At 42.2% G+C, this 21663-nt stretch overlaps 1 protein-coding gene across 1 annotated transcript in view; it reads right to left on the reverse strand.

Moving 5' to 3' along the window:
- Positions 1–21663, reverse strand: part of Cubn (cubilin) — a 301005-nt gene that overhangs the window by 4986 nt on the left and 274356 nt on the right. Inside the window, exons 60-65 of the mRNA XM_023705447.1 lie at positions 21202–21410; positions 12092–12254; positions 11351–11556; positions 8522–8669; positions 7195–7376; positions 279–444 (exon numbers count right to left, since the gene is read on the reverse strand). Coding sequence (XP_023561215.1) covers positions 279–444; positions 7195–7376; positions 8522–8669; positions 11351–11556; positions 12092–12254; positions 21202–21410 — 1074 coding nt within the window. The remainder of the gene's footprint in view (positions 1–278; positions 445–7194; positions 7377–8521; positions 8670–11350; positions 11557–12091; positions 12255–21201; positions 21411–21663) is intronic.

Consider the following 21663-nt stretch of genomic DNA (forward strand, 5'->3'; position numbering starts at 1 on the left):
AGGTGTACGCTACCACACCCAATCATAATCTCCTTCTCGATGCACCCCAGGGGCAGGCCTGGCAAGGCAGGCTGGGGATTGAAACTCTGACCCCTGCGTCTGCCTAAGCAGGAGCTTTAATCTGCTGAGCTATCTGGCCAGCCAAAACTACGTCTAATTTTAACAGAATACCATCAGTGAAACAGCAGAGAAGATGAGGTTGCTTTGTCCTTGTCTGTTGGACTTTTTGTGTTTCCCTTTCCTATGTTACTATAGCTTACAAAGTGCAGATAGCTTACCAGAAGGGGAAGAGGTCCAGGTGAGCTCATAACCGGATCTGGAAATGCTGCCATCAGTCTTAAATCGCAGATACACTGTGCCACTTTGAGAGAAGATGGGGTTTGGCAGTAGGCTTCCACAGTACAACCCCAGTAGTGGCGAACCGCTGTCACTTCCATTTCTTATCTTTAGGGAAAAAAAAAAAAAGGCACTAGTTACTACCATCACACCTTCTTCTCCAACTCACATTTAGTGTACAGTAGGAGGAGAGACAGTTTAATAGACCAGGGTTATGTGTGTGTGTGTGTGTGTGTGTGTGTGTGTGTGTGTGCAAAAGTTTTGTAGTTTTATGGCTTAGGAGCAAAGGATTTTCTGGAAATTCATACAAAAGTTGCTTTCTCTTGCAAAGGAGAGAAATGTTCAATTTCTGGGTCAAAAACCATTTGCATTTGGATTCGGAAATGTCTGTGAGTTTACAGCAGTCAACACCAGGGCATGTTTATGCTCCAATTGGTGCTGTCACTCTGTAGCGTTTGGGACAAGGCACTTTGCAGGACATAATTAGAGCACAGGTGCGAAGGTCTGGGGGGCAGTACTGCTTGGTGTTTCCAGTTTCCCCCTGCCAGATACTCCATAAAAAGGTTTCTATGCAGGAAAGGACAGAAGTCAGTGAACCTATACAATTTCTGATTTCTATTTACTGCATGTTAAGAGCACATTCTGAGGCTGTGTAGTTTTTCTTTTCAGCTCACAAGCCTGCAGGACATGTGTCAAAACAGGAAATGAGTCAGGCTGTGGGGATGGAGTTATACACACCCTGCGCATTCAGCCTCACTCACTCAGTCCTCAGCCCGGATCCTGCTGGAGCATCTCAGCCAGGCCTACCTCCAAGAGTATGCCAGGAACATGGCTTGGGCAGTGCCTGGCTAGAACCAGCTCAGCGTGGGTAAGTATTGATTTCACTGATGTACATAGTCAACACCTGAGAAGTTTTCCAATTCCCTTAATAACTCTGTAGTTGAAAGTTCAGTTAGTTGCCAGTTCTCTAAATCAGAGAGCTTCTCCAGTGGTGCAGTGCTTATTTGGCTGGGCTGGGCTGATCTGAACAGATCGCCTCTAGCCAGCGGGCGAGAACAGTGCTGTTCTGCTTGTGGTTGGATTATCTGTCAGATGTTTAAACAAGCTGGCCTTGGCTGGAACAAAGCAGCCAGCCCTTTACAGTAGATGGGGCAGCTTCTTTCCCTCTGGCCCTCTTTTTAAAAATGCTTTTGCTCTGAAAGAAGGAGCCACATAGGAGGCTGCTAACAACTCCTCATATTCACTTTTTCCTGCACAGGAGGAATAAAACAACTGAGATGGCATCTCTGGAATACAGAAGACCCTGAATGAGGGAGCTGAAGACCCAGAAGACATGAGTACCCCAAACTGGCCTGTATAGAAAACAGATTCAAGAATCAGTGCAGCAGATTAGAAGATGCAGAGCCAACCACACACATACACACTCAGCTACCTTATCTTTGACAAACAAGCCAAACACCGTCATCACTGGAAGAAAGATCCTCTTTAATAGATGGTGCTAAAAAAACTGCCTTTCCACATGCTGAAGATTAAAACTAGAGCTACATTTTCAACCACGCACTGAACTAAATCAAGATATGATGCAGATATTCATAGTACTATGAATAACTACTACAAAGACAACAATATGCAATGTATTAATTATTGTAACTATCCTACTAAACTGCTCTGAAACTGTCTCAACGCTATTTCTTTCTCAATAAAATTAGTATTAAAAATAAACTTAAATAACTACAGAGGATGATAGAAAACATAAATATTTACCTACCTTATCTTTTTATAATTTAGACTGTTGATTTAGTTATTACCTGATCATTTCTTCTAAAGTTGTTCTAATGGGTTCTATTGAATATAAGCTTATTTCAAAAAGTAGATGATCAACAAATTGAAATAAATGTTTATGTTCTTAAGCTAAAAAATAAACTAAATCCAAATGAATTAAATAACTAAATATTAAAACAGAAATACTAAATCTGCTGGACCTTAGAACAGGTAGAACTCCTTAAGACACTGGTGTAAGCAAAAACTTTATGAAGAAAACTCTAATCACACAAGAACTATTACAAAGAGTCAACAACTGGGATCTCATCTTGTCCAAATTGTTTTTCATAGTGAAAAACCAGCAAGTGAGAGTGAAGACAACAGAATGGGGAAAAACCATTCTGCCAGCTGTTCCTCAGGGCCAAAGACTACTGTCTAGGATACATAAAGAACTTAAAAAACATTGGACACTCCAAATTTAAAGACTCAATCCAAAAAAAGCCAACAGAAATGACACTTTTCAGAAGAAGCAGAAATAGAAAAGAAATACATGTGGGGCCAGTGAGATAGCTCAGCAGTCTACAGCACCTGCTTAGGCAAGCGTAGGCAGGTGCAGGGACCACAGTTCAATCCCTGGGCACCACATGCCTTGCCAGGTCTGCCCAAAAAGTGGGCTAAGCCAGCCACAAGAAAGAAAGAAAAGAAAGAAAAAAAAAAAAAAAGAAAGAAAGAAAGAAAGAAAGAGACAGACAGACAGACCAAAAACACAGTTCAGCATCACTGATCATTCGAGAGATGCAAATTAAACACTGAGGTTCCATCTCACCCCAGAAAGAAAGGCTATCATCAAGAAAGTAACCAAGAGCAATTGCTGGTAAGGCTGTAGGGAAAAAGAAACCCTTCTCCACTGTTGGTAGGAGGGCAGACTGGGGCAACCACTGTGGAAATCAGTGTGGAGATTCTTCCAAATACTGGGACTAGTGGTTCCATTCAGCTAAGCTATTCCCTTTCTTGGCATCGTCCCAAAAGAATTAAAGTCACCAACCCACAGTGATAGATGCACCCCCCACATTTATAATGGTGCTGTTTGTATTAGCCGAATCTTGGAAAGAGTCTGAATGTCCATCAACTGATGAATGGATAAAGATACGGGTTTTTAAAAATACAGTGGGATATTACTCTGCAATAAAGAAGGATAAACTTGAGACATTTATAACTAAATGGATGTTGCTACAATGTAGTATATGGTTAGATTTCTAAATTTCTGTGTAAAAATATGTAATGGTTTCTTATTTAATTTTTTATTTTTTATTTTTTTTTCACATTCTGTAGGGATTTAAGGTTTAGCGTATCAACAATTGATGGAAAATACCTGTTCCATGTTATATCTAAGCCATTTGATATTCAGACACTGATGTTAAGCTCAACTGCCTACATTGTAGGATAATAATGTCATTAAGCTTCTCTTCTAGAGGGTTAACAACTTAAGTTTGCAGACCAAAAAATTAGAGGAAAAAAAGGGCTACAGAGGTAGCTAACATTTTGGCCCCAGCCCTTCAAGGTTAGTGAGGACTCACAACATAAGAGAACCTGTACTGTAACATCCTGTAACTCCGTGATGTCCCAAATTTTCTGTTCAAGGAGATTATGGAGCCACAGAGGAAAGTGATCAATGATGTAGAGTATGCTTAAAGAGAGTCACATGGAGAGAAAACATTCTCTCAGGCTTTCTCAGAGAGCAAATTGGTCAAGCAATGGTTGTGACTCATCCACATGGCTGACACTGACAAAAGATCTATAAACTGCTGTACAGGGTTTCAGAGTAAGTCTTGAGGGGATTTGACTGACCTTGTCAGATACAAAAGCTACATTTCTTGTTATATAGATTTTGCTTTATCTTGGTTTTAACTATCCAGCAAAAAAGTATAAAAACGAAGTATAAAAAGTAAAGCCATATTAATATGCTGAGCTGTAAAAGGCTCAAGTCAACAGCTTCTGACATTGCCAGTCCTATGGAAAACCCACTACTATTATGGACTACTGCACTATATTGGATTATTTTGCTGAATTCACACACATACAATATTTGAATGGCAATGGAATACCCATCTCTAACAAAACTAAACAAAAAGGGGGATATAAATGAAGGACCATTTTGTAGTGAAATATATAGATATAGATATATAGATATATCTGTATCTACGAAATAGGATATATAGCTACTTTCTCTTAGTTCAATAAGAAGAAAGATTTTTAATAATATTGTTTAGGCAAGATATCATATCTACATCTTGTACTATAAATAACTACTACAAAGACAACAATATGCAATGTATTAATTATTGTAACTGTCCTACTAACCTGTTTTGAAACTGTCTCATTGCTATTTCTCTCTCAATAAAATTAAATTTTAAAAAGTTATAAAATAAAAAAGTAACTAAATGGATACATTGGGACCATATTCTTTAGTGAAATAAATCAGACATACATGTTGAAATACTGCATTGTTTCTCTGGTGTGAGAAACCCAGAATGTGAATAAGGACCAAAATGTATAATAGATATTGGGAAACAGGAGGATCAAATGAGAGATAGGACGAGGGAGGGGATGAAGAAAGAATGGATAAGAAATAAAAGAATAGAAGAAAACATGGAAACAAAACTTCTATAAATAAGCAGGAGAGGGGGCTTGAAGGAGGGAAGGGGGTGGGAGGCAGCAAGACGCATCATGCACAGGTACAGATTCCCTGTGATAATGTGATCATTCTGTATATCTAAAATGTACCAATAAAATAAACACACCCACAATGAAACTGGCTGGGAGCCTGGCCTTTGCTGCTACCAAGGCCAAGTCCCTGGTAAAAGATTTCTGTTCCCACCAGGGTAACAGTGGAACGCTGAGGTTTCCTGGCCTGGCCGCCAAGATGCCAGGCCCCCACCAGACTCGGTCATGTTCTCCAGGCTTTCTCTTTCTTTCTTTACTGGACAGGAAGTTTCAGATCTATGCACGGAGCAGAGAAGGGCAGACAGGAGGTGGAATACCCAGCAGCCAGGAAAGTGGGTCTTTCCTTCTCAGCTTGCAGCAGGCCAAGGGCAAGTGTTAACTCTAACTGACAGGTGAATGCAGTGGCGTTCACCATCACTTTGACAAGCGAGACAGTTCTAAGCTTTCTCCGTATCCCATTTCTGTTTTATTTTTCATAAAAACATTTAGATCTCCAGGGTGGGTAAGTGTGCAGGCCTGAGTGGAGCACCCTAGTTGGCAGGAGCAGGGCGGCATTCCTCCCTTCATTTGTCCCCTGCCTCATCTGCCCTCCTACCCCCCAACACACCCAGTTTCCTGCTTTGGCAGCTCCTCCCTATGAGGAAGGCAGGCACTTCTCCTGAAGGTCATCACACTGTGTGTAGATTCTGTGAAGTTTCCCAGGAACAGAACACTGCCTGAGGAATCCCACTGAAGCTAAATCCTGATAAAAGACTTTTTTCTGGAGCCAGGAACAATCTGGATGTGACAGCAGAAGCAGAGGCTCAGTGAGCTCAGCTGGGAAGGGGCTGGAGGCCAGAAAGGGAAAAAGGCTGCTGGAGGTCAGAAGCAGAAGGGTGAGGCAAGGGCTTTGGTTACTAAGAGGCCAGGAGCCCACATGAAGCCCACCCAGAAGAAACGAAGCCAGCCATGTACATTTGTTTAGCCTACAAAGGTCAGATAGTGGCACTAAGAATCTGATCAAAGATCTGCTCAAAGGTGCAGGGCTCATTAGAAGAGTCTCCTCTCCACAAACAAAGACGTGCCTCCCCCACATCAGTAGGCTATGGGGGACGGTGCGGATGAGACACAGAAGCTCTGGGCACACCACAAGGTATTCACAGCCACACCAGGAACTGGGCTTTCTCAAGGTGCTCTGGGGAGGGGTGGAGGCAAGTGCGGGGCTGGGTGCAGGACAAACAGACTGCAGACATTCCTTATGCCAGTGCAGCTTCCTCTGGGGTGGTGGTGGACAAAGGGATGGAGCTCAGCTGCACGTGCTCAGCGGACTTTGGGTTTTTCCTCTTAGTATGAGTTTGTAGCATCCAGTGATTGACTGTGTGGAGTTGAACACAACTCATCAGAATTCTTTCCATATCCCCTTCCCGCCCTCTTCCTCCCTCTCCATCTCTTGGTCTCCTTTCTTTTTTCGAAAGAGCTATCTCCCCACTTCCTATTATCTATCCTTTACTTTGCTCTTCATTTGCACTTTGGGTTTCTCACATAAAAGAAGCTGTGTGACATGTGAGCTGGCATCACTTAACCTTGTGGTCTCAAGGTACATCCATTTTCCTACAGCGACACAAGTGTATCCTTCTTTATGGTGGAGTAGTGTCCACTGTGGACAAAGACTGCATTTTTGAATCCATTCATCTGTTTACAGACATAAGATTTAGCTCTTGTGTTTTTAGTCATGCTGCTATAAACATGGGTGTGCATGGGTCACTGTAAAATGATGTCATTAACTCCTTTGGGAAGACACCTAGAAGGGGAGCAATGGGGTCAAATGGAATCACTAATTCTAATTCGCAGAATATTTGCTCAAAGGTCCTTAGAAAACAGCACAGCTGCTCCAGCTGATTGCAGCCCACAGGGAAATCAGTGAGCTGTTTAGTATTAGGCAGTTTCATCTACAGACAAAATTCGCTTTCAAAATTAGTGCCACCTGCCAAAATCAGCACCTTACCCTTGGACCTCCTCTGCTCCTTCAGATCAAAACTCAGTATAAGCCGCTTATAGAAAGAAACCATAGCTGTCCCCAAACTGAGTCAGTGTCCCTGAGGGACAGACTGTGCTAGTCCTTCCCATGTGATGCTGTGATTGGCTGCTGCCCTCTGCCTGTCTTTTTAGGCTCTAAGTACCCTGATGGCAGCCAGTATGTTTTGTCTTCTGTTGTCTTCCCATCGCCTGGACTAGAAGGTGTTTGGTCAATATGGAGTGATGGAATGGCGAAGGAATGGATGGACTGGAAAAGGGCATGCAGAGTTGGCAACAGGAGAGGGAAGAGTGAAAACACCTAAGAGACCCATCTTCTCTCACACTAAGTCATTTCCTCAACAGTCAAATGCACCTCACCTCCAAGAAGTCATGCGCGCAGTTCCTGGAGGTCTCGATGTTCAAAGTGTAGAAAAAGAGGGAGATGCTGTGGTTCTGGGGGGCCGAGAGAATCACAGTGCAATCCAGGTTCGCATAGTAATTGTCTGGCCATCCAGGACTCCTCAGACTGCCAAATCCCTGGTTATAGTGTCTGTTGCAATCTTATAGGAGAAAAAATGTTCATAGTTAACATACGCATCCAAATATTTATTGCTCTTTCAAGTTGACAGGAATAATTTTCAAAGTTTACAAAATGTAATCAATTTTTAGGAAAAAGATAATCCAGCCAGTTCCTTCACCTTTGAGGTCACTGATACCTGAGACATGACAAAAACTTGCTGACAAAAACACTCTTGTGCAAGGACAAGATACAAGAATGTCCCCCAAACAGGGCTCCAGCATCCTTTAAACTCCTGTGACCCAGTCAGGGTGTTGGTGGTTGACATTTAGAACTTTTTTGTGATTCTTTTTGGTACTGGGAATTGAACCTAGAGGTACATCATACTGAGCTACATCCTCACTTCTTTTATTTGTGTATTTTTTAATTTTGAGACAGGATGCCACTAATGCACTAAGTTGCCCACGTTGGGCTTACACTTGCAGTCCTCTTGCTTTACCCTGCCAGGGTGGGGAGTGTGTGCACCACCAGGCCCAGCCCAGGCTCTGTTTTATGCACAAAGACTAAATTGCAGACAGGATTTTCTCTAATGATTTCCCAGGAATTCCTTTGATGATTTATTTGTAGTAATAGCACTGTAAAGTCATAGGTCATTATTGATTTTTTTTAAAAAATGAAGTATTTTTATTGTTTGTTTAGATCAGAGACTGTTTTCATCAATTTCAAAACACACAGTAAATAAAGTGTTCTTAAAAATTAAGCTCAGGTATAAAATCATGTAATCCTTTAAAAGAACTATGGGTCTGTAAAACAGTTCCCTAAGGTTTAGGGATGCCCAACTTTTTGAATACTAAAAATCAATGAACTGCAAATAGGTATAATGGAGGCATTTTATCTTGTTGGGCTTTTAAACACATAGATGGTGATCCTTACATGCAGTCAAGTGGATCATTGATAAAATAAATGGTATATTTTTAAATTAAGTGCATTACATTTTAGTTAGTATTACACTCATTTTAGCACTTCAGGAACCATTGATAGTAATTTGCTAAACTGAGCATAGGTTCTAGTTACGAGTCTTATCTAATGGTTTATCATTACAACCCCTAACCTCAGCACTGGGGTGACTTCTTTCCACAATTGGAAGATACAAGATTTTCTGGAATGAATTGGAGTCTCAGGGCTTACCTTCAATCTCATAGGTGAAGCCTACTCTAGAGTTGGAGCTTAAATCATCTGATTTGAAGACAACAACAGCAGTGCTCACTGAGGAGTAAAACACCGGCGCAGTGGTTGTGTTTCTGCCGCAGAACTGAACTCCAGGGTTTCCATTGATCTGAAATGCAATGGAAGCCAAACAGTGTCAGCTGTGGTTTCAGAAGTGGACAGCTATAGGCAAATGAAACTGCAGAGAGAAATCTGACTTAGATTCCCAGTCACAGGACCAGCTGTAGTGTTAGAGAACTCTGCAGCAAGACTCACTGTTGGCGTTGGAATAGAAAGACATGCCACCTCCCAGAGGGGTGAGGGTGGTGCTGGGGGCCCAGATTGTCTAATGAAACTTTAGACAGCGGCCTCTTGCAGACCACAGGCCTCAGCCCCAGTGTGCCACATCCTTGCAAGTGCCAGGGCTTGCTCTGAGCAGACCCACTCACTGAGCCGCCCAGCTCACTGCAAGTCCCCTGCTTGAGCTCTTTTCCAAGTACTGAGCCCATAAGGCTAACTCAAGACCACTCCCTTGTCCCAGCCTCTGCTGCCCTGTAGAAAACCTATTTGGAGGGTTCAGCACTACAGCAAGTCCCCTGAAACTGCTGCCACCTACAGTGTGCTGCTTGGCCCTTCTCTCGTACTTGGGCAGCCCACATTCCCTCTCAAGACCATGGTCCAAATGTGGCTAAATAGCCATCAATTCCTGCTCAATACCAACTTGTACCAAAGTTAGTGCATCTCTGATACTCATTCTCTATCACCTACTGAAGGTCCGTACTCCAGACCTGTTTGAAGACTTCTGTTAGGGTGGGCTCCTGGCCTACCTCCATCCCTGTCTCCTGCTGCTGGTCCTATCCCTGATTCTGCCTGCTGTGTCATCTGAATTTCAGCTCCACTGTCAACCACCCCCTGTGTCTATCCCCAGCTTTTCCATGCTGTAGTCTTATGTGAAATCTGAATCTTCCCCCTTCTGCACCCCCACGCACAATTCATTGAGGGAAAGTGGTGGCAGTGGTGCTGGTGGGGCGGTGGTGCTGCTGCTACTGGTGGTGTTCTTTGTGCTCCTCACTGCAGCATCACACTTCCACACTGCAAAGTTGGTCCCCCTAGGTAGGTCTCTACCAAGGGTCAAAGAGGCTCCCTGAGCCTTCCTGTCATTTTTATTTACTCTTCTTTTGGGTGCACACTTTCATTTATTACAGACTTGTGATGCTTTAGGTCACCAGTAACTTAGGTCATCTGATTTGTTTTCTAAAGTCTTGGAGGTCTGAGGTTTTTCGATGGGCCATTAAACATCTCTTCTTTGAGCTTCTTAATCCTAGTGATGTTCACCCTCACTCATGAGGTTGCTGACCCAAGTGCCGGCCATCTGTCCTTCTTCCCCCCGTCTACTGCCTGCACCACATAGTCTCTTTACAATCTCCCCACTATGGTTCTCTTTCTATTCTTCAGTACTTTGAGGGTGTCAGTTTATCCAGCCCATCCATCAGTTTCTTTCTTCCTCCTTATCTACTCAAACAAAAATGCTTCATTGTTTCCTTCATTTATTCAGATGAAGGGCCCTAATCAGTCATGACAAATATTGGGCCAAACTGTAAGCTAGTCTAGCTGCTGACTCATTCCCAAACTCCTTATTGGGCCCAGCTTAAGGGTTTTCTCCAAACTCTGCCATCTCAACTTCATCAACCACTGGAAAATTAAGAGCTTCAACCCAAAGGGTTTTGTTGTCTATTTGACTCTAAGTTCCTGCTGAGGCTACCCTTAGGGAATAGCTTTGTCCTGAAAACTACTAAACTGTAGAATGATGACAACCATGCATCTTGACAACTATGGGAGCTCAAGACTAATTCCAGTGTCTAATACATGTATAACACTTAGCAAATTCATAAAGTCAGCACTGTGGAGTCAGACAGACTAGAGTTTTTCTCCCAAGATGGGGACATGTGATAACCAGGCAACCCCAGCTATCTAATGAGGAGCCTGAGAACTTGGAATATAACAGATGGGATTCTTACTGACAACACACAGTTGTCTGGACATGACACTCTTGGAATGAATAGGATAGTCACTCCCCAGACTGCAAAGACAGTCCATGTACTCCTGAGTGTTCTCCGGGTGTCCATGTGGAGGCCTGATGGTGCAGAATGTCCCCAGCCCTCACATCATTTTCATTATGAGTTATCTGCCCACAGGATGAGCATGCTGAAATCTTTAGGTCTCATGTTAATGTCACATTTTATACCCTGAAAGTCTTTTCAACAACTTACTCATTGGGTAATTAAGATTTTCTTCTTATTTTTCACTTTTAATCAAAAGAAATCTTTTTATTTTCCTTCTCCCTCCCCCCATCTCTCCCCTTACCATGCTACTGTGAATACAGTCCCCCTAGACCTATCCCTCATAGAGTGTTAGCTAATTTTCTCATGCTCATGTAGACTTTTCCAATTCTTTCTACATGCTGGTCCCACTGGCTGCAGGCATACACCCAGTCCATGAAGCACTGATGCCACCGCCAGAACATTTGAGATGTTGACCACGTATTGAGATTGGTGGGTGCTCTGCTGCAGGGGAATCAACATCAGAGGGGGTTCCGGGGCATTTTTAACAAGACATCCAGAGAATGTGCTGGCATCGGAAAGTTTGCAAGCTCTTGCCCTACTGAATCAAATTCTCCACATGCCTGAGTGGAGTTGAAAATATAAGTAGCTTTGAAGATTTATTTACTCACGCCTTACCTACATCACGTATTTTACAAATATTAGTGAGAGGTACTCTAGCTGTGACTGTTGTCCATCCTGTCCTGGTTACCTGTGGTGAGTCCTGAAACTCTAGATAGTTCTGGGCACAGTCGTCTGCTGGCAGCTGTAGTTCCCACACAGTTATCTTGACCTGATTGAAGTGAGGTGCTTTAATGACCCAAGTGCAGGTGAAAAATGGAAAGCTAGCGTTTAATACAGAGGGTGATGAAATATTCTGGGGAGCCCAAGTTGCGTTATATGTTCCACCACAAGGCACTGAAAAAAGAAGAGAAAAACAACGTAGGAGATATTTTCCTCATGTATCATCACAGTCTCTAGCATTCTGCATTTGCTGTCCCCAAAGGGGGAATATTTGTATCATTCTATTAAGGAATTAAGTATAATTTTTTTTGAAAATGTGTTTGATACAAGGTTTCACTGTACAGATCGGATTTATAGTGATCCTCCTATTTTCAGCCTTCTCAGTGCTGGAATTACAGGCATACCCCACCACACCTGGTTTCAGGGCCAGCACAGCATATGGTGCCAGGAATTGAACTCTAGTCCCTGTTCTTGCCTAAGCAGGCAGGCGTTCAGTCTGCTGAGCTATCTCACCATCCCTTAAGTATAAATTTTTAATTAAGGATTGCATCAAAATTTACTGCAGGTTATACAGTGTTATAAAATGTTTATTGATCAACTGATATAATTTAGTAATTAACATTGAGTTTAGATACAATAAACATAGCATTTTTTTTAGTACAGAAGTACTTATGTAGTTTATAACATATAAAAGTATTAGTTTACTTACTGTCCATGAAGGTATATGTTGCATTAAATCCTTCTGTTTCTATCAATAGATCACTGACAAACTGAACTGTAAGGAAGTTACCAGACGAGATAAAAGGAGCAGGTACTCTGGTCCCACAAAATGTTCCTACCAAGTCTGCATCTTCACTCTCCCCATCATATAACTGAAAAGAAAATGAGCTCATGAGTTCTCCCTCACTGGCAGAGAACTGCATTATTGTATGTCACATAGGATGTAAAGTCACCAGAGGTCATGACTAAGGATGTTTACGTTGCTGCTGTGACAGAGATTCTAGATTTAGGAACAGAATTATGATTGGATCAATGACATTAAAAAAAATTTTCAGTACAAGACTGGTATGGTGGCAACCATTTTTTCCTCTTTGGGAAAGTAATACATGATTCAATGAATGGTGCGTCACGAGGGCCCAAACCCATTGCTGGCCTCATTGAAGCGCCCACCACCAAGCCAGTCCAAGCCATTCTGATGCTTTGCCTGGATCAACACCAAAGTGTTTTTTATGGAGCCCCCAATTCTACAAGTGTCCTTCTCTAGTCTGTTCTCAAAATATCAGCCAGGGGCTAAGGCTGTAAAGAAGCCAGGCCAGGGATCCACTCTGATAAATCTGCCTGTTTCCTCTCTCTCAGTACAAAAATGGCAATGGCTAAGACCCACTAGGATCTGCTCTCCTCCTCATCCCAGTCTTTCAGGTCTACTTTCTTTCTCCACTCTGTCCCCCTTGAGCCATGCAGGTGCCATTCAGCTTCCTGGCTTTCACTTGGCCGGTCCCTTTGCTTGAGTCCCAATCCCACTGCACCCATACGGTTTGTCCTCCCACAGTCCCTGTGGTTTCTACTCCAGGTCACTGACTCAGGAAGGGCATCCCTGTTTCCACTCTCTTGGCTTGCTGTTTCCTTTCCTGTCTGATTTTCTTCAGTAAAATATGACATTCTTTTTCTTTTTAGTATCAGGAATAGAACTCAGGGCCTTGAGCTTGGCAGACAGCAGCTTCTGCCACTGAGCTATATCCCTGGCCCTAAATCTGACATTCTATGCATATGACTTATTTATCTCATTGTTTTCTCTAATGAGAATGCAAGTTCCAGAGACGCACAGATTTCTGTCTGTTCCATTCATTGCAATGTCCCCTGATTGTCAGACACATAATAAGTACCTAATAAGTGCTTTTATTTCTCTCCTCTCCTCTCCACCTGTCTTAGTCTGCACTGTGTGGCTATACCAGGATATCCTAGATTGGGTAATTCATAAAGAAATGTCTTTCTCACAGTGCTGAAGACTAGGGAATCTCAAGTCAAGCTGGCTCCCTGCTGCAACATGACAGGGGAGAGGCATCACATGCAGAGAGAGCAGGGACACGCCAGCTCCCATCTCCCTTCTCTTTGGGGGACGTCCTCATAACCCTAACTAACCCTCATTACCTCCCAAAGGCCCTGACTAAAAATATAATGATAGGTATTTAAGGATTGTCTAACACTTGAACTCAGAGGACACACTCAAACCATAGCCCCACCCACCCCCGACTGCTCTTCCCAGTAGTCTTCTTTGTCCCAATGAATGCCTCAAACTTGAATTTTCACTCATCCTTGGTTTCTTTCACACTTCCCTCTTTGTTCCCACATTCATTGCCTTCTGCCTTTAAAATGTATCTCAAAGGATGCCATCTCCACTGTTATCCTATCACCCTTTACCTGAAAATACCTAATTCCACAGAGCAGGCTCAGACTTCTCCACCAAGCTTGTCGAGGGGCTGGGATCTTAAGTCAGGCTTCACTCCTGTCCCCCCTGGAAAGCTCCAGCAGATTCACCCTACAGTTAGCGTAGAGTTTCCACTACTCTGCAGCCCTGTGGGATCTGGCCTGTGCTGCCGTGCAGACTCACTCCTTTCTTACCAGCCCAGAGGCGCCACGGCCTGCAGCTTCTGCACTCGCTAGCAGCAGTCACTGTGCAGCTGCTGAATGGCCCAGCAAGGCCATGGGATCTCAGCTGTCCTCAGAGAGGCCCACCCTATGCAGTGCTGACCTCCCCACCATTGTATTTTACTATATTCAAGTTGCCTGCTGGGAGCCTATGTTTCCCAGGATATGTGCTTAGGCGTGAGGCTTGTGTGCTTCTTTTGGTCTCCTTCTCAACAAGAAAGTAAGTGCCACAGACAGGGAGACCGGATGTCTCCAGCAGCCAGAACCACTGCCAGCAGAGACAGTGGGGCGCCTGGAGCTCTTTCAAATACTCTATGAGAAAATCAAGTTTTCTCCAATTGAGTAATCTTGATTGTATTTCTAAAATGAGTGCCTATACTTTTTGTAGTTTGAAATAATAAAGTCATATCAGAGTGACAGTGTGCCAGACACCGCAAAACAACCACGACCGCTGATATTATTTTAAAATGCTAGGATTATGTTGACTAGGTCATTTTAAAACAAAACGTGAAACAGATTTACCACTAGATGGCAATGTCTCTCCTACTTCAGCATAAATTCAACTACTGTAGAATGAGAAGAGACTTGAGAATTCTGGCATCTAACCCTATAATTTTAAAGAGGCCATTTGCCAAGTTGGAGGCAATGCACTTTTTGTGGTAACTAAGCCAGAGTTTCATTAGGATCCTTGCCATTTTCATGATCACAGTCACATTACCCAGCACTGTCATCCCATGTACCATTAAGGTGTACTGCGTGTCTGACCTCACTGCTCGGTGCTAGGAGTGAAAAACGCTTTCTGTACCTCTGAAGTACCTGTGGACGAGGGAAAGGAAAGGCTGATAAATTAAATACACCACACACACACACACACACACACACACACACACACAAGCATGCACGCACGCACACACGCATGTGTACGCGCATACACATGTATGTGAATCATGTAAAAAAATGAGGAAAAGGAAGTGCCACCATAGACGAATGGAAATGCGGTGAAGATGACAGAAATCAGCAAAGACTTCATAGAGACATTTGAACTGGTCCTTGAAAATAAGGAGAGACTTTTGAGACTCACCCAAGGAACAGGACCAGCAGAGGAACAGCAGAAGGAGGGAGGAGGGAGGCCACAGAGCATGACATGCACGTGCCCTGGAGGGGACCAGAGATGAGAGAACAGAACAAGTGGGGATGGGCCTTGGACAGGGCTGTAGAGTTTGGAATTTCAACCCATTTCCTGCCAGGCAGTTGGGACCTCAGCTGCAGGACTTCTAAGACTTGACTCGGGTTTTAGATAGATAACTGACAAATATGGAGGAAAACATGAGGGAGAAGCCAGGGCTGGATACGAGGGAATTGTGCCCATGCCTGGTCCTACCCAACCTTTGCATGCCATCGTTCACTAGCATAGTAAGATCTCTCCTAACGGAGATGAAATAGCTGGTGGCCACTGGACAACTGACATGGACCCCTAGACGTCTTCCTGTGTTCTCCATCTGCTCTCCTGTTCTCAGCCAAGCCCAAATCTCTACTGTGGGCCTTCAGCAGAGCTGCTCTCGCAAGTGTGGTGGGCAGTGCCTAAGGGTGCTGGGGAGGGAACTGGATAAGGGCTAGGATTCACTTGGTCTCCTCAGCACTTGCATGGTGTGTCTTCTGGCGGTGGGCACTTCCTGGGATAACTGCTTTAGGCGCATGGCTTGAACTTTTGTTCTGAGTCATGTAGATGTGGGCAAGTGCTAAAAAGAACTTTGTATTATCTCAACTGTCTCATCTCTTTAATAGTATTAGAATCTACTTAAAATTCTAAAGGGAGCAGGCAAATGATTTAGTGGAAATCAGCCTCTGGTGACTACAACTACTACAAGATCCTGTTCATTGCCCACCCATTAGCTTGAACAGTTGAAGAAATGGGAAGGAAAATTTTGGATTTTAATCTGTATATACTTTTAATGCACAAGAGCAACAGACTTTGAAATCAGAATTTGTTTTCAGAACTAACAATAACTGCAGACATTAATTCCCATAGGAATTTGTTATTTAATATTTCCCAGGAAATTTACTAATAGGAGAATGTCTTATTTTCTTACTTGAGTATTTCAAATTTGCACCTTTTAAAAAAGGTTACTTTCTATTAATACATGTTTATAATACATAATGATAACATCATTGTTGGGAGTTGGTACACGGACATAGCACAGTTCTCTTTATGTCCCTTTCTCCTTCCCCATTTCTTGGCTTCTCTCATGAATATTTTTCTTCCCAGTATAGGATCACTACCAGTAAGTGATATCTCCAGCATCTTTTTTTAAATATGGGGTTTCACTAAGTTGCCCAGGTTGTCCTCAGACTTGCCATTCTTCCTGCCTCATCCTCCCATACAGCTGGAATTATAAGCATGCGCTATTGGGCCTGGCATCTTCCTCACTTTTCTGACCTTACTGTAGAATCTCTGATAGGATCTTCTAGACAATCTGCTGAAGAATTCCTTGGTAAGGGAAAAGGAGACAGGTATGGGGCTAACCTCTGATTCATTTCAGAACTTTCTAGACTAAAATTTGTACTAGTGACCCTGGTCTCAGGAAGAGAATCCAAGCTTCATGGATTAGAACCTGCTCCACCAGTACAGGTATTTTCACATTTGTGGTACTTTTTTTTAATCACTGGGACAAAATGACTGAGATGATCGGTTTAAAGGGAAAGGTTGATTTTGGCTCTTGTTTTCCTAAGTTTGAGTCCAAAGTCACTCGGCCTGGTTAGTGTGGGCCTTCAGTGAGGGAAAAGGCACATGTCTGGGAGGAACCTGCTCCCCACATGGTGGCAGGAAGTAGTGAGAGAATGGGCTGGAGTGCCAGTATCCCCTCTTAAAGGCCACACTCCCAAAGACCTAACTTCCTTCCACTAAGCCCCACCTCCTACTCCTATCATAGGATGGCCACTGAGCCTTTGACACAGGAGCCTTTCAGGGACATTCAGGATCTCAACTACAGCAGGAGTTTTGAAAAATCTTAGTACACTTTTCCTGTGCTTGGAGAAATATATGGAATAAAGTAGGCTTTATACTAACATTTATTTAACAAATAACTGAAGGAAAGAAGGAAAAGAGGAAGGAAAGCAAACATAGCAGTATAACCTCACAGGAATCCAATACCTACATGGAATTCTGATCTTCTACCCAAAGACTGCCAGTCCCTCCTCCCAGTGGTTGACCACAGATCAAATGGTTAGACCCAGTGGGTTAAGACAGAAGTTTTCAGTGTAATCAGTACTAGTCCCTAGGGAATGTTTTACATAAGTGTAGGATTCTTTGGGTTCATACTGGAATTAAAACAATATTTGGGGGGTAAATCTGGCATTTCTTGTTTAGAAACCAAATTACTGAATCCCACAGAACAATTATCATATAAAAATTTCATATTAGATAGGAGAGGAAGCTTTACAAAATATTGGCTATAAATGAGGCACTTATGGAAGGGATTCTGGGAAATATTGGGAGGAGGCCATCTCCTTACTGCTGCCACCATATTTTCCAGCACAGGAAAGCAGGTAATACTTGCTGGTCCCTCTAGGCCACATCATGCTCTTCAGCACAGGAGAGGATGAACTGGTAAGGAATTTGGGGTCATGAAACTAGGCATAGGGCTAGCAAGATAGCTCAGTGGACTAAGTGTCTGCTTAGGCAAGCGTAAGGACTAGGGTTCAATCCCCAGCGTCATAGGCCACCTCAGCCCCAACCCTGGGCACACTGAGCCTGTGAATGAGTCTGGGCGTGGTGGTGCACACCTATAATCCCAGCTCTGGAAGGCTTGGAAACAGAAGGATCATTATGAGTCTGAGCTGTGTAGTGAGACCCTGAACAAAATATATAAGAAGGAGAAGGAGAAGGAGGAACAGGAGGAGGAGGAGCAGGAGGAGGAAGAGAGGCAGAAGGAGGAGAAGAAAAAGGAGAAGCAGCAGCAGCAGCTAGGCATGACATCATGCAGTTCAGAGCCACTTGTTTTCCCCTTATTTTTGGTGGTCAGTGTCCCTCAACAATCATGGTTATGTGATGTTTCTCTCAATTTGTGGAAAGTGATAAAGGAGGAAGCTTCCCATTCTTTTGAGCATCCCATCTTGGAAGCCCTTCCTGAGTCTCAAAATGAAGCTACTGAGATCCCTCACCACTCTACTTTTCTAAATTGTTTATATTTGCCATTTTTATCATGTTGTATAATAACACATCTGCTGATGCTTCAGTCTCCTCCATGGGCTGAACACTCCTTGGGAAGCTTTAACTCCTTAAGATGTGTCCTTATGTCTCCACATGTCCAGTGCCAGCTACAGTGACTGCCAAGTAACTCTGTGAAATGGTTGTGATGTCGATTTCAGTATCAACCACTCAAGGAAATGCACAGTTCATTATGTGTTACTTACTCACCAAGCCAACCCTTTCAACAATAACAGTAATGGAAATATGAATGAATAATGGGCTTGGCATGACACACCTTGCATATCTACTTATAGAGTGGAATTAATCTAGCTTTGCTAAAAAGCAATTTTATTATAATGTCTAAGAAGCAATTTAAAAGGGAGCCAATGTTCCATTTATCACAGAGATTCAGTAATAAGAACCCCTCCAAGCTTCCCACTCCAGGAGCTGTTATTTGGTTGGCTAGTTAGCAGAAGTTGGAAGAGTTGCCAGCTGAGGAAAATTGCTTTCCCAAGAGGGAAAACAAGAGTCAATCTAAACAAACATTTTTAGGGGCAAAACAGTGTTTTATTTTGAAGCTAGAAATGAACTACTTCTTTTTGTTTCTTACTATTTCTGTCCTAAGTAATTTGAAGAAACTCAGATGATTACAAGCTGTTATACAACACTATCAAGTCACAATCCTAGAAATAGATCTTGAGAGTACATTCAATCAACTCTCCTTATAAGATCATACTCAGTTATTTTCAGTATTTTAAAAAAGAGACATTCCATAACCTCTCTGCCTATTTGGATTTACTTGAAGGAGGAAAAAAGTGAAATAACTTTGTTAACAAATTATGTCAGACACAATCTAAACACTCTGATACACATTTTTAAATATTCTCAAAACAGTCTTGCAAAGAAAGTTCTATTCTGTGATTTCATTTTAGTAGATGAAATGATGAAGAATCAGGAAGATCAAGGAATTTGATAACAAAACAGGGTCCGAGTCCTCATACTACCTCTAAAGTTTATTACCTCTCTGTAAAACTAGGGGAGCTCTTGGGTCTTAAAAATCAGTTGGGAAACACTTCAGAGCGAAGTTCTCTGGCAAATAAAATTTCTTAGATGGAAAGTAACAAGTAAACTCAGAAGGGAAGAAACAAAATGATGTGTCTTAATAAAATGTGCATTTTACTCTCATTTTAGGAAAGAAAACCTCAGTCTGAGTTGAAATTCCTTGTTATCTCCAGTCTTTCATGGACTTACTCTGCCATGGCTTCTGACCCAATGTTTTATTAAAATGGTTGTCATCCCATGGAATGAGTTTGTTCTTCACTTTAACCTACTTGGCTTGTAATCTGTGATTTAATAGCATTGCCCACCCATGCTCTGGGAAAAGAAGTTTCTGTCAATTTCAGTGATACTAAAATAATATAATAAACTTAGTATTCCTGGTTTTCACTACTTATGGTTTCTTTTCTTGTGCCTTTTATCCTCTCCAATTGCCTCTCCTGGGACCTTTCCTGGAAGCTAGTGAGAGTACATGCTTATCTCCCTGCTGTCTAAGAAAGCATTCTTTCTCCTCACTAATTGCAGTTGCTATCCTTTTGGCCGCAGAGATGTTCATGTCCCGTGAGTACTCTACCCCATTCTCTGGCCAGAGCAATCTCGTGTATCTGTTCTGCTGTCACTGAAACCACGCCTCCTATGAATGCTCATGTTTTCCTGGCATCCTAAACACAGTGCTTATCACAGGAAAAATATAAGTATATAATCAAGTGCTTAAATACCAATTCCACCTACGACTTTCCTTTCTTTTGAACCAGTGTCTTTAAAATCGAAGACCTCCTACCTCTCATGCATTGCCTGCCTGTTTCCAGGCCCTTTTCGTTTAGCAGGGTCTCTCCTGGTAGCTCTCCTGGACCCTTCTACCTCACCTGAATGTGTATTCCACATCGCTGGCTGCTCGGATAACCTTCGGCCACTCCCTACTTTCAGCTGCTAAAATCTAAATCCATTCATTTGACTTTCATGATACTTTGTAACATGTTTTCACTATTTTAGGCAACATTAATTCTTCTTAATCTATTAATATTTTGCTTCAGCAAGACCAGCCTCTTTATTCTTTAAAGAATATGCACGGTCCAACTTCTATGCCCTTTTTAATATTCATTTGGCCTCTGGTTTTCTCTTAATTTTAATATGTTTCCCCTCACCCTGAGACGTCTTTCTTAATCATACCAGGTTATCATTAACTATCCTTTCCTTTAAACTTGCATGATCCTCCAAGTTTTTATCTAATGCACTAGTTAGCATTTAAATATTGATTATCCTGATTCATTTATACTTGATTTGCATGTGTCTTTCCTTAATTTTCCAATCAGATTTAAGTTCCCATGGGAAAAAACCTTGTCATACTTTTTCTTTCTCCCCTGATGATATACCAGTAAGTATTGGTTGATGCTACTTAAAACTTTTATTCTGAATTCACATAGTCTGAAAGATACAATAATTTAATATTAGAGAATTATTTAAAAATTGGACAGAAATGTTCATAGTTTACATTTAATGGGACTTAAAAATTAAGGTACTTTTCATATCTAAAGGCAATGTGAGAGGTCAGTCTGTAAACTTAATAAATAAATAAACTGAAAGATGATTGCTGACCTGATATTGTCATTTATTTTAGGCTTTGCCCAAGGTCCTTTGAGTACCTCCATACAACCAGTCTTCTTACAGTTCACCTCATGACAAGGCACTGATGAAATACAAACTAAATCTTAGGGTAAGTGGGGAGCCACTTAACAAAGTTCTAAGTTACCCACAGGAAAGATTAGCTTGATATGAAGATACCCAATATGTAACACTGTATGTTGAATAATGAAGAATGTGTTATAAAAAGCAAAAGTACTCCCCATTTTCATGACTTCTTATTATGGTGTACCTGGAATACACTTTGTTAATTTGGGGCTAGATTCCATTAAATTTAATAGTCTTACCTTCACATAATCATAAATGCAGCTTGTTGAAGAAGCAGAACTTTCCAGGACAAATGTGTTGAAAGTGAGTTTTATGACTTTGTTTATAGGTGCTGTTATGAACCATATGCAGTTTAAGCCCTTTTCATATCTTCCATTTGAATTCGAACCAGGAGAAACAAGTGTACTATTGGAATCTGTCAGGTAACCCCCACATCCTTGTTGTGGCCCTGTTAAAAGAAAAGCACATCACTATGGAGACAAAGCAGAATAAATCTTCAAACTGACATGGAGTGAAAAGAGTGTAGTTTCTGTTTTATGTCCCATTTGTTTGAACATTGTCCCGTCATCCACAGAGAATTTACAGGCTGAGGCAAGGGTGACTTCGACTCGCCTTGGCCCTTCCTTGCTTCCTTGCTGCTTCCTTGCTTCCTTGCTTCCTTGCTTCCTTGCTTCCTTGCTTCCTTGCTTCCTTGCTTCCTT

This window comes from Octodon degus, unplaced genomic scaffold, assembly GCF_000260255.1.
Source record: "Octodon degus isolate 3935 unplaced genomic scaffold, OctDeg1.0 scaffold00220, whole genome shotgun sequence".
Taxonomy (NCBI): Eukaryota; Metazoa; Chordata; class Mammalia; order Rodentia; family Octodontidae; genus Octodon; species Octodon degus.